A 13,817-nucleotide genomic window follows, 5' to 3' on the forward strand; every position below is an offset into this window, starting at 1 on the left:
GAAAATCTGTTTTTTTTTTCCCTTTAAGGTTTTGAGAGAAAACCCTAAAATTCAGAACTGTTGTTGGTTTTAGATCAGATTTTGAACTGGTTTCATACAGAATTCTGTTTTCTTTGTTCTTTGGAAGACCTAGGCCGACTATTATTAGTTGTTTGGGTGCTGTTTTTCTATTACAGTAGTTTAAAAGGTTTTTTATTATTAATTCTTGACCATGAATGGAGTTCAAGAATCAGGGGGAAGGTGTTTTTGGGACTAGCAATTCTGGTAACATATCTGAGAATGCCTTTCAGATTACAACTGTGGAGTTTGATGGATCAAACTACTTAGAATGGGCTCAATCGGCCATGATGGCCATTGGAGGTAGAGGAAAACTCAACTACTTGTTGGGAGATGTGAAAGAACCAACTAAGGAGGATCAAACTTATACCAAATGGGTTTAGGAGAACTATTTGGTAATGACATGGCTGTGCAACTCTATTCAGCCACATATCAGCCAAAACTATTTGTGGGAAAAAACAGCCAAGGAAATCTGGGATGCCATGAAAGAGACTTACTCCCAACCCCTTAATGTTGCTAGAACTTATGAATTGAAGTGTGAGGTTAACAACCTTAAGCAAGGAGAGAAACCGGTCTCAATTTACTTCTCTACCTTGAAATCTTTGTGTAATGAAATTGACCACCTAGAAACACTTGAGTGGGAAAGTTAAAAGGATGCACATACTCATAGAAAGCAAGTTGAAACTAATAGGGTTTTTGAATTCCTAGTTGGTCTGAATCCTGACTATGATATTGTGAGACAACAAATACTAACAAGGGACAGTGTGACCTTATCTCAAGCCTAATCCTTAGTGCATAGTGAAGAGACTAGGAGAAAGGTTATGATGCAGCATCGACTCTTCCCACCAGCTTTAGCAGCAGTTAAACCTAAGTCTGGGGGTGATACGGAGAGTCACGCCTACTCCTTAGTGCATAGTGAAGAGACTAGGAGAAAGGTTATGATGCAGCATCAGCCCTTCCCACCAGCCTTAGTAGCAGTTAAACCTAAGTCTGGGGGGTGATACGAAGAAGGATATAAAGAAGGAAGCTAAGCGGGATCTAGTGTGTGAACATTGCAAGAAACCTAAGCATACTAAAGACACATGTTGGAAGTTGCTCCCTCATCTAGTTCCAACAAAATTGAGGAACAAAAGGGGTAATGCTCATATGGCTGTTAATACCGATTTTGTATCCTCATCGGGCACACAAGGCATGCCTCTAGACACCCTAGCTACTGCCCGGGCTGCCCTAACTCAGTTGGAAAAGGAAGTCGGGAATTCAGCTCAATCATCTCAGCCACCATCAGCTCCTCCCACATCAGCCTTTGCTCATTCAAGTACTCGGGCCTTAGCTTACCATGCTTCAGCTCCAGGTAACACTGAATATTGTTGGGTAATAGACTCAGGTGCATCTGACCATATGACTAGCTTGCCATCACTGTTCACTACATATCACTTATCTTCTGGTAGAGATAAAGTGTCCATTGCGGATGGTTCCCTTGTTCCCATTTCTAGCAAGGGAGACATCAAATTGTCTAATACCGTTTTCTTATCTTTAGTTCTGCATGTTCCTAAGCTTGATACTATCAGTAGTACTACAAAACATCAGAATTGTTCCGTAACTTCTTTCCCCGACCAATGTGTTTTTTAGGACTTGGAGACAAGGAAGGTGATTGGGACTGACCGTGAGACGAATGAGATCTATCTGCTTGGAGAGAGTTCTCATTGGGAAGATCGTGAAGATAGGAAGCCTTTTGTTTCTCAGTATGTTAGTTAGGTTATGTTTTGGCATAATCGGTTGGGTCATTTATCCTTTCGGTCTTTGAAGAGTTTGTTTCCAAATTTATTTGAGTCTGTTTAGATGTCAAATTTGAGATGTGAGAGTTGTGAGCTTGCAAAGCATTGTAGAGCATCTTATTCCTTGAGTAATAAAAGAAGTAGTAATTCTTTTGATATTGTGCATACCAATGTTTGGGGTCCATATCACATCACTTCTATGGGGGGATACATATATTTCTTGTTGTTTGTTGATGACTATACCCGTTTTTCTTGGGTTTACCTTATATGTTCTCAAGATGAGGTTCATGCTTTGACCCTGATTTTTCATCAGATGATTTTAACCCAGTTTGGGGTCAAAATCAAAATCTTTAGATCTGATAATACGAAAGAATATTTTACCAACCCATTAGCCTCTTATTTGCTTGATCATGGGATTATTCACTAGAGTACTTGTCCTTATACACCGCAGCAGAATGGGGTTGCTGAGAGGAAGAATAGGCACATATTGGAGGTGGCTAGAAGTATTATGTTTAACTCCAATGTGCCTATTCGTTTTTGGGGAGATGCAATTCTTACAACAGTGTATCTCATTAATTGAGTTCCTTCATGGGTTCTTGACATGACACCTCCATTTACCCTTCTATACCCTGATAAAGAATTGTTTACTGTTCCCCTTAAAACCTTTGGTTGCACTTGCTTTGTTTAGATTCTTGGACCTCATTGTTCCAAATTTGATCCTAAGGCCTCCAAATGTATTTTTCTCGGTTATGCACAAACTTAAAAAGGGTTATTGCTGCTATGACCCTACTTCTAGGAGGAGATTTGTCTCGATGGATGTCACTTTCTTTGAGCAGATACCCTATTACCCTAGGGTTTCTCCTCAAGGGGAGAGTAGTGAGAGTGGGGTTAACTCATTAGAAATTCCTTTACTTGTTCCATTGAGTGATGAGGGATGTAATGGGGAGGGTTATCAGAGGTGTTAGGATTTGTGAGTCTATCACAAACGGTGGAGGCAGGTTGATTTCGGTCATCAGCAGTCCAGGCCAGCCCTAGTTCCTTCTGCAGATCCAGATCCAGGGCCCATTGAGATACCTTCCACTGTTGCTACTTTACCTCCTTTGGATGACCTTGACCTTCCCATTGTAGTCCGTAAAGGCAAATAGTGTTGCACCACATCCACAACTCACTGCATTTCCCAGTTCCTGTTCTATGATCGCCTGTCCTCCTCTTACATGTCCTTTCTCACATCCATTGTTGATATTCCTATTCCCAGAATAGTGCAGGAAGCCTTGTCAGTTCCTGAGTGGAAAGATGCAATGAAGGTTGAAATGGATGCTCTTCTGAGGAATAATACTTGGGAGCTAGTTGACCAGCCTAAAGGAAAGAAACCAGTTGGATGTAGATGGGTATTTACTGTGAAACATAATGCTGATGGTTCCATTGAAAGGTATAAGGCCCAGTTAGTTGCAAACGGATTTACTCAGACTTATGGTATAGACTACTTGGAGACTTTTGCTCTAGTAGCAAAAATGACCACTATTAGAGTTTTGTTATCCCTTTCAGCTAGTTACTCTTGGCCCTTGTTCTAGATGGATGTTAAAAATGCCTTCCTCAATGGAGACTTACAAGAAGAAGTCTACATGTAGTTACCTCCTGGATTTTGTGATGCAAAGACAGGAAAGAAGGTTTGCTGGTTGAATGAAGCCTTGTATGGACTAAAGTAGTCCCCTAGAGCTTGGTTTGATAGATTCAGACAAGCCCTTGAAAAATTCGGCTATGTACAGGCCCAGTCAGGCCATACATTGTTCATTAAAAGAATGGACTCATCCTTGACTTTGCTTGTTGTATATGTGGATGATATTGTAGTGACAAGTGATAACAGTGAGATTGAGTCTCTTAAACAACTTCATCAAGAGTTTGAGGTGAAAGATCTAAGAGAGCTATGATACTTCTTGTGTATTGAGGTTGCTAGATCTAAACATGGGATTTTTATTTCTCAAAGGAAGTATGTTCTAGATCTATTGGAAGAAACTGGAAAGTTGGGTGTTAAGCCTGTAGATACACCTATTGAATAGAATCACAAGATCAGTGCAGAGGGTAGAGAGCCACTTGAAGACAAAGCTATGTTCCAATGGTTAGTTGGGAAACTCCTCTATCTTTGTCTCACACGACCAGACATTAGTTATGCAGTCAACGTTGTCAGTCAATATATGCACTCTCCTAGAACTACTCACCTCCTTGCAGTTGAGAGGATATTAGCATACTTGAAGAGACATCCAGGTAGAGGTATATTATTCAAGAATAATGATCGCATGAAGATAGAGGTTTATGCAGGTGCTGATTGGGCTAGGAGTGTTGAGGTCTACCTCTGGATATTATGCCTTTGCAAGAGGTAACATTGTCTCCTGGAGGAGTAAGAAACAAAGTGTTGTTTCTCATTCTAGTGCTGAAGCTGAATATAGATCTATGGCTAATGGTGTGGCTGAAATCCTATGGCTGGAGTCATTATTTGAGGAATTGGGTATTGCTTATGAGAAGCCCTTAATGTTGTATTGTGATAATCAGGCTACTATTAATATAGCTCATAATCTGGTACAACATGACAGGACTAAGCATATCGAAGTTGACTGACATTTTGTCAGAGAAAGGGTTTCGTCTCAAGAAGTGTGTCTCCCATATATCACCTCCAGCATGTAGCTCGTAGATCTTCTCACCAAGGTTGTTCCAAGGAAGAAGTTAGAGGCAGACCTATGCAAGTTGGGAATGACAAATATCTATTCCCAACTTGAGGGGGTGTGTAGAGAACATTGATGTGGACCTCATTGCTATGGTCCCCACTGTGTTCGTATGGTAGCATATTTTTTGTTAGTTATGTCAGTGTTAGTTGGTAGTTATTTCAGTTTGTTATTACAGCTTGTTATTTCAGCTTTATTATTAGTTTATTTGCCATGTAAGCAATAAGGGCAATTCAGCCCTTTTACAATTAGTCAACATATATAAATATTAAGAGTGGGTCGGTAGATCTATTGATCAACCCTCTCTCTCCTTTCAAAATCTCTTCGTGTGCTTCTTTTCTTTTCTCCCTCTCTTCTAAAATTTCTTCCTTCTTTCTTTTCTTTGAATTCAAGACTGATTGTAGTCTTGATCGACTAATGGGGTCCACATCAGTGTTCTCTACAAAGTTTAAGTGGCTGGTCAAGGACATGGAAGTTAAGTTCAGTTGGGTGAAGAGATCTGCTAACCCATTTGCTGATGAGTTAGCAAAAATTGGGGTGGGTAGGGAAGCTTTATTTTGGGCTCAATTGTAATTTTAGATTTTGTTTGGGGCTTTGGCCTCACTAGGGGGAGTTAAGAATTTTTACCTCCTTGCTTGTACTATATTCATAGTCTAATTAATGAAATTGTTGTTATTAATAAAAAAAAAAGCTAGATTCGGTCAAAGTTATCCTCCCATCTAATGAGATGTAATTGCTCTTCCACCCAACTAATCTCTTCTCAAACCTTTCTACCATTGAATTTCAAAAAGTCAAAGAGTTGGGGTTGTCACCAAGTGGTAACCCTAGGTACTTGATAAGCCAATTTCCTTTTTCACATCCCAAGTGACTTGCCATATCCCCCAACACTTCTTCATGCACATTGGTTTCGACCACCACACTTTTATTCTAGTTAATCCTCAAATTGGAGACCCTTTCAAATAGATCCACTACCAACTTCAAGTTTTCCACACCAACTCTATTGTCCCCTTCACAAATTACCAGAATGTCATATGAAGGAAGGGTTAGGATCCATCATATGGATGGCCGAACCATGCTAGATGGCTGGGCAAAATTTCAAAAATTTCCTAATCCTTCCGGGAATCGAATTCCCTATGTTTTGAAAAACTGCATTTTTCAGGATCTGTCTTGCACTGAACCGAATCAGATATGAAACCAATCAAAGAGGGAGATGTATACCTGATACGAATACCACAAATGCAAATCCCAAGGTGGAAGTTCACACCCAAATCAGTCCTAAAACCAGCCTCCACTGAAGATGGTGCAGTGTACTCCTGAAGCCGGTTCAACAACGCAGTTTTCAGCAAAACCGCAATCTAATTGCTTGGATTGAATTGGGGAGGTGAGCACAAAATTCCTTTGGATTTTTCTTGTAAAACTCAGAGGAAAACTGATCTCTATCAATCCCAAATAAGCTGTAGTTAGACTAGGGTTTCTTGGAAGACAAAAGAAGAAGAGAGAGAGAGAGCAGAGTTGAGAGGTATTCTTGTTCAGTTCGCCCTCTTCTTTTATCTCTTTATGGAGCACTTCTCCTAATCAAATTAGGAGATTATCCAAATCTAATTTGGATCTGGACTCTGTTAAGAGATAGGCCTTATCCTCTTAAGAGGATAGGTGCTCCATACCCATTTCCAAACCCAGATTTGCCCTATGTCACATGACAACTTAAGCTGTGATGTGACAATTTAATTAGTCATATTAATTATGGGCTTTATGCCCATCAGCTATAAGGCTCATGACCCAAGGGTGTTGCATGGCCAACTTAGGCCTGATTTGTATGGCGTGGGACCCCACAATAACCTTACATAAGTCCACATGGGTTCGACCCAACCTCTAGAAAAGGCCTGGCCGAATTCACTACTAAACACAATGAACCCCTAAGCACATTACTATGGGCTCAAAATGGACCCAACATTTACACTTAAATGATCTTTGAATTCAACCATCCTATGAAGACCCAAGGATAATGGACTTAAGTAAGATAAAGCCCATAAGGTAATCAGCCCTGTAATGGCCTCTTATACTTAACCTCTCGGCCCATAATGATCAAACATTGCCTGACAGGGAAGGACCTCTCCCCTGGCTGCAAGGTGCAGCGCCACACTCTTTACTTGGATGGATCCCGGGAATTAAAACCTTTTGCAAACATAATATATCATATTAATATATTTTGCAAAACCAAATCTCAAACACAGTTGAAATCCATTGCCGCCAGTTTAGGTTTCCATTAGAGAGAGTGTAAACCCTATCATTCACTTTGTCCGACAAAGGGGCCGATCCTATCACTATGATCACCCACTCAGATGAATTCTCAGACTGCCCTAACATATCCAGGTTTTGATTCTCAATGGATCTCACTAATTGGCACATCAAAGACAACCCAATCCAACACCTTGTGTAGTACCATAATCAAGTGTAGGGGTTATGTGTAACTTTCCAGTTTTGCCCATCAATCTCCAAGGTCCAGGGTATAACTGGAAAATGGTTCGGGTTCAGTGTTTAAACCAAACACACACTACATGTGCTTTGGGTCTAACACTAGCAGCTGAGACAAGCTGCCCCAACTTCTTTGGCAGCACATCAGTGTCAGCCTTGGCTGGATAAACTCCCCAAGTCTATCCAACGACTGAGAACATTCTAAACTAACACAAGTCTCATAAGTGTCCAGTTTAAGGGGTAATTTCACATAAACATACCAATATCAACATGAAATAGTAATGTACTTTTATCCATTTACAATAAATGTATATGTACATCAATCAGATTGGAGCTAAGGGCATACATTGTCTAATATCTGCAAATTGTAAATCAGTTGCCTGGATTCTATCTCTCCCAACTGACCAGCCCTTAATCAAGCTCAATTTATTGGCTTTTAAGATCAATTTGCTAAGCACCTCAGCTACCAGTGCAAATAAGAAGGGAGGCAGTGGATCACCTTGTCTAAGACCTCGAATCCCTGCAAAGAAATCAACCATCGATCCATTGACAAGAATTGAGTAATGAGTAGACTGCAAGCACCCTTTGATCCATTTGCACCACCACTCTCCAAAACAACTGCTTCTTAGGATCTTAATCAAAAACTCCCAATCCACAAAATCATGAGCTTTCTTCACGTCCAACTTAACCACAATTCCTCTCTTTATTGATCTCTTTTGAGCCTCAACACATTCATTTAGCAATTAGGATTTGATCTACAATTTGCCTATCCTGAACAAAGGCCCTTGAAATTGAGAAATAAGTGGAGGGATGACCTTCTTCACTCTAAGAGCCAGAGCCTTAGCAATTATCTTGTAAATGCTTGTAACCAGATTGATGGGCCGGAAGTCTTTAGGATGGGCAGCACCAATTTTCTTAGGGACCAGAGCTGTGAAAGTTGAATTTATTCCCGGGATGATTTTGCCCCTCCTATGGAATTCCCAGAAAACTCTGATCAAGTCATCTTTGATAATCTCCCAACAATCCTGGTAGAAAGACATTGTAAATCCGTCAGGCCCTGGTGCTTTAGATCTGTCAATTGAAAAAACTGCTTCCTTAATTTCCTCCTCGAAACTTCCTTCCAGGAACTCTACTTGATCGTTTCCCAATATCTCCTAATCAAGACCTTCAATTGACCATCTTTCATTGAGAGGTCTAGGAAAGCTCCCCAATTATTAGAAAGAGACTATCTCTAACTGTTTGAAAAAAAGATTGTCATGTACAGAAGGAGTTATAGCTCCTCCCAAATGTTCTTGATAGCTAACCATGATTACAGTTTTCCTACTGTTTTCTGAACAACTTAGTCAACTGAGCTCTCCCTGTTTGGAATACTCTCCCATTTCTCTCCTGCCATGTAACCCAAAAAATAGCCACAGGAATCACACACCATGCAATCTTTCTTCTTTTACTTAGCCTCTCCAACCTCCACCCCTTTAAATAGTTTAGGGTGGGGGAGGGTTCTAGGGTGAGGTTTTGAAAAATGAACGGTGTTGGTTGGGAAAGCTTTATGACCTTTGCCCAAGATTGTATAGTCTGAGTGGCACAAACATCAATATTGATCAGCTTTTTGAGGTGAGGAGGGAGCTGGAGTTTGGTGCTTTACTTTTAGAAGACTACTGTTGGATTGGGAGTTAGAAGAATGTACCTTGCTATTGGAGAAGCTTAATGAACAACAGATATTTCCTTTGGAAGATGATGTGAGATGGTGGAAAGAGTGCTATAATGGGTTCAGAGGAAAATCCTTCTGTACTATAAATCTCAAAGAGTGGGTGGAGGCCTCAAATATTAAGGGGGTTTGGAGAAATCCTATTCCTCCTAGGGTGGAGGTCTCAAATATTAAGGGGGTTTGGAGAAATCCTATTCCTCCTAGGGTGGAGGTTTTTGCTTCGCTTGAACAGCATCCTCATGGCTGACTATCTGAAGAGAAGAGGCTTCATTTTGACAAGTCTTTGCTTCATTTGTAACAGTAGTGAAGGTGCAAGGTACCTCTTCATATTCTGCAACATGGCATCCTTTTTATGGAGTTATTTCCTTATTCTTGATTAAGATCCCTCAGCCCCACAGTTCAGATGAAATCTTTCTGTAAGTGACCAAGGATTCTATGTAGCAGAAAAGCAAAGATCTTCTGGAGCTTGTATCATATTTGCAGTTGGTTGAGGAATTTAAAAAAAGTAAAATAGAAGGATTTTTGAAGGCAAGAGAAAGGAAATTAGACAAAATATGTGCTGATGTAGGCAATCTAGTTATCAACTGGATTTTGGCATTACCAGAATTTTTTGGGGATAGATAAAAGTGCTTTTGAGGTGGTTTTTTGGTAAACTCTTGAGTTACAACAGATTGCAGCAAAATAAACTATCCTTCCTATCAGTTCTGTTGTAACTTCTCTTGTATCTTGGGTGCCAACTCATCACTCTAGTTTTCATTGTAATCTTTTGGCTTTTCAATGGAATTCTCTTTTATTTACTATCAAAAGAAAAAAAAGAAAAGAAAAGAAAGTTGTATTTTGAACTTTGACAATAAGATGTGCTGGCACAAGAGTTATCAGCTTGCGCGTTCTCCTTAACCAAACTTGCATGATTAGTTGCTTGGGTTTGGATGAGGAGACAGTCTTCCACTTGTTCTACTCTTGCAGGATTGCCCATTTCATGTGGAGAATTTTCTACTTCCTCTTTGGAATGAGCATTTTCAGCCTTTGGCTACAGCAGAGTTGTTCTCCCCTTGGCCAAGATTTAATGGGTGCAAGAAAGAAAGGATTGTGTGGAGTTGCATCCCTTTTGCAGTCTGCTGGGTTTTATGGAATGAGAGAAATAGAAGATTATTTGAGAACAAACAGAAGAACATTGGAAGGCTGTTAGCTATGGTTGAAAATTTGGTGTCCGATTGGATTCTGGTGCATCCAGAATTTCATCAGACTAGCAGAGCAGAGCGGGGGGGGGGGAATTTTTGGTATTTTCTTGAGTTACAGACTTGTAATCTTGATCAGTTCCTTGTCTCTTAATTTATCCCTTGTAGTGTCAACCTTATATGTTTAAGGCTGCGGTTGGGTGTTATCTTAACATTCCCTGGGTTGTATGAATCTTTTTTTCTTTTAATGAAAATTTTTATTCTGATTCCTCAAGAAAAAGGTGTGGTGATCCTTCTTCCCCCCCCTTCTTTCATATTTATTGCTTGACTGCTTGTTTTGTGTCAATTTCTAAGTTAGAAAGGTAACCTTGCAAGCAATTATTTCTACGTGCAGGATGTTTTTCCTGTTATTCCTGGGGATACTGATTACAGAATATTTGCTGAAGATTATGGCAACATTCCTGGACTGGATATCATCTTTCTTCTTGGTGGCTATTTCTATCATACGTCTCATGATACTGCGGATAGACTATTGTATGCATTACAAGTGCTATTTTGGTACTGATTATTTCCACTGATTATTTTCTCTGATAGTACAAACTCCTCTAAACCAGACCAGGTAGTATCCAAGCACGGGGAGAGAATCTGTTCAGTGTAATCAAGGCCTTTGCAAATTCGTCTAAGCTGCAAAATGCTCATGAAAGAATTGCGCTTGCAGTTGCAGACAACAAAACCAAGGATGATCATGCCATTTTCTTTGATTACTTATCATGGGTTATGGTATGCAAACTTAATCGTAACTATGTTATATCCCTTGGTTAACTTGTATTGCTATAATGGTATAAATGTTTCACATCTACTGTCACATTTTTCTACCCTAACATGCTTTCCAGTTGATATAAGTAAAAATGTTTTATGAGAAATGTCATAAAATGCTGTATGATTTTAGAATATAAAATGTCAAATGATGACAATTAAGCACCATATGTCTTATTTATTTTATTTTATTTATTTCAGATATTCTACTCAAGACAGGAAGCTTTGGTACTTCACAGTCTTCCTATTGTTATCTTCTTACTCATGCCATTTTATTTGCGTTTTCCAAATATTGGAATGCATTCTTGGTTCACAACCTTTTTTGACTTTGTGAAGGGTATGAATTCTGTCAACTTTAAAATCATAACTCCATTTCTGGAACTGTTTCAGTCATTAATAGGAGTAATTTTTGCACACTTCCCTTTTGTGTTCTGATTTACTTCTCTCCTAGTGTTTCATGTAGACTGTTAGACTGAAATGCTTAATTTCTTTATGTTCCTAACCCTGTTGATGTTTTGAACTCTCTCTTGGTTCTTTATCATATATTATTATTATTATTATTATTTAAAATGTAAATGTATTGATAAGAAAAAAGAAGGTAAGAAAGCACAAACTGTCCAGATACAATGAGAAACTGTTAAAAACAGGCCCAGAAGGCACATCCAAAAAGACAAGCACCCAGATTAAAACCCAAAAATAGATTGTCCAGAGAGAATGGCATGCACAGGAGTATCTTTAAACACTCTGTCCAGCAAGAAATCTTTCAGAATATTCTCTTCCTGAGAAACCTTTCCCTCAAAACCTATTCTGTTTCCTTCCATCCCAACTGATCACATCACCCCTGCTGGGATGGAGTACCGTACAAACTTGCGTCTCTGATTAAGGCCTTGCACCAACCAACTCTCCATCAGCTCCTTAAATGATTGTGGGGAGGTCCAGCAAAGTTTGATGAACAAAAGGCTATAAGTCCAGGTCTTGTATGCAATTGGGGAATGTAAAAACAGATGATTGTCTGTTTCAATTGCACATAGAGCAACAAAAAACAGATATCTCCACTCCTTGACTACTGTGCTTGTCCCTGGTTAAAGTTTTACCTAAAACTGTTGTCCACAACCTGAATGCGATTTTAGAAGGTGCCAGAGCCCCCCCAAACACCTTTATGTGGGAAAGAGGCAATTCCTGCTGGACTTAATTGTCTAGCAAAAAATACAACAAAAAAAAAACCACTTTTCGCCATTCCCAAATTCTGCAATCACTGGAACCATGGTTCAGCTGCTGCCTTGAAGTTTGAGCATAAGATTTCCTACCTCATCAACCTCACGATCTTGAAGGGGAAAAAGAGATTTTTGTAAAACCAAGGCACCCATGTCAGAGTATCATTAGCCACTTCAAAGGGTTAAGCATTCACCACTTGCTTGTCATTTCGAATAGATTTGCAAAGATTAACTAGATTGGCCTGTTATTAAACTATGTATCCAGCCAGAAGTGAATTTTTTCCCTAAACCTTCTTGTTGGTACCCTTAATGGAGTTGTAAGATTTTTCAATGCTCTCCCATATTGAAAACTGTATATTGTGTGTACCTGACCCATGTCCCAGTTTTGATTTCTTGAGCCATGTTTAGCTTTAATGAGCTGCCTCTACCAGCTTCCAACTAAACTATATTGCCAGTTCCAGTTCCCAGCAATGTTTTATTCATCACTTTCAATATCCTAATTCAAGACCTTCTTCCTCCTTTGGAAAGCAGTCTTATTCCTATCAATCAGGTGAACTTATTTTCTTCTCCCTGCCCCTTCCACATTAACTCTCTTTGAATTCTTTCCATTTTTTTCCACCTTCTCTGGAATGGGAAAAGGGAGAGAAAATATGTAGGAAGGTTGGCAATTGTACTTTTGATCAATGTTTTTTTTTTATCAATAACAACAGCTTTATTAATTATATGAAAATTGTGAAACTTTAGATACAAAAGGGGGAGATAAAATGTCTTAGCTCCCCATCAACCGAATACAATGAAAGAAAATAAAAAATTAGCCCAAAAGGTCGACTCTATTCACCCCTTGCTTGGCCAACCCATCCGCAAATGAGTTGGCATTCTTCTTCACCCAGCTGTATTGTATCTCAATGTCCCTACACAGCCATAAGAACTTTTTCTTTTCATTGTTGTAGCTCCACAATGCACTGTCCTCTTTCTTCAATCAACTAACCACCACCTTTGAATCACCTTCCAGGATCAAACGGTTGATATTTAGTTCCCTTGCTCTTTGAATTCCTTCCAACGCTGCAAGGATCTCAGCCCTAAGAGAGTCACCTTCTCCAATAGGGCCTGTGAACAAAGCAATAACAATCCCTTCCTCATTCTTGAATACTCCCCCAATCCCATAGGGCCTTGGATTCCTTAAACTACTGCCATCAAAATTCAATTTTATAAATCCGGAGGGAGGAGGGGACCAAGAGGGACTAAGAGTCCTCTTGCACCGAGCAGTGGTAGCTACCTCTTTCCAATTTCTTAACAAGTCAGCCATAGGAAAGTCCGGAAACAATTCCATAGGTTTTAGCCAGTGGGCAGCCCTTAATAGTATCAGGTCTAACAGTTCTTCCAGGGTTCTTTCCTTGTTTGAAAAAATTCGTGAATTTCTTTCTTCCCATAGGGACCAACACACGGTTGCCATAATACTCCTCCACATAATCTTCCCTCCTTCTTAGGCCATCTGAAAAACGAAGGAGAGAACAAACTTTGGACACTCTCGGGAGGATTCCAAGAACACCCAAGGCGGGAAAAAACCCACTCCCATACAGTTTTAGTAACCTTGCAAGAAACCATGAGGTGGTAACCAGATTCTCCATTAGATTTACAAAGAGAACATCTATTAGGAAGTAGACAATAGTTGGGTCTCTTTCTCTGAAGTAAGTCAATTGTGTTTATTCTTTCCAGGAAAATTTCCAAACAAAAAATACCAACCCTAGGAGGAATAGGCTTGCTCCAAATTTCCTTAGCTGGAAAGGACAACCCAATAGGGACAAAAGGCTGAGTTAAGTTTCAAAAAATGAAGCACAAGAGAAAGTACCTGAGGTGGAAGAGGTCCAAATTCTGTTGTC

The 13,817-nt window shown here is 39.7% G+C and overlaps 1 protein-coding gene across 2 annotated transcripts in view; it reads left to right on the forward strand.

The window, feature by feature from the left end:
• Positions 1–13,817, forward strand: part of LOC148862512 (Zn-dependent exopeptidases superfamily protein) — a 77,575-nt gene that overhangs the window by 20,765 nt on the left and 42,993 nt on the right. For both annotated transcript variants that reach the window (XM_088975978.1, XM_088975979.1), the window contains exons 8-10: positions 10,302–10,441; positions 10,522–10,687; positions 10,925–11,060. In XM_088975978.1, coding sequence (XP_088832104.1) covers positions 10,302–10,441; positions 10,522–10,687; positions 10,925–11,060 — 442 coding nt within the window. The remainder of the gene's footprint in view (positions 1–10,301; positions 10,442–10,521; positions 10,688–10,924; positions 11,061–13,817) is intronic.

The sequence above is a fragment of the Nelumbo lutea genome, chromosome 3 (assembly GCF_056320005.1).
Source record: "Nelumbo lutea isolate HS-2025 chromosome 3, American lotus-T2T, whole genome shotgun sequence".
Classification (NCBI taxonomy): domain Eukaryota; kingdom Viridiplantae; phylum Streptophyta; class Magnoliopsida; order Proteales; family Nelumbonaceae; genus Nelumbo; species Nelumbo lutea.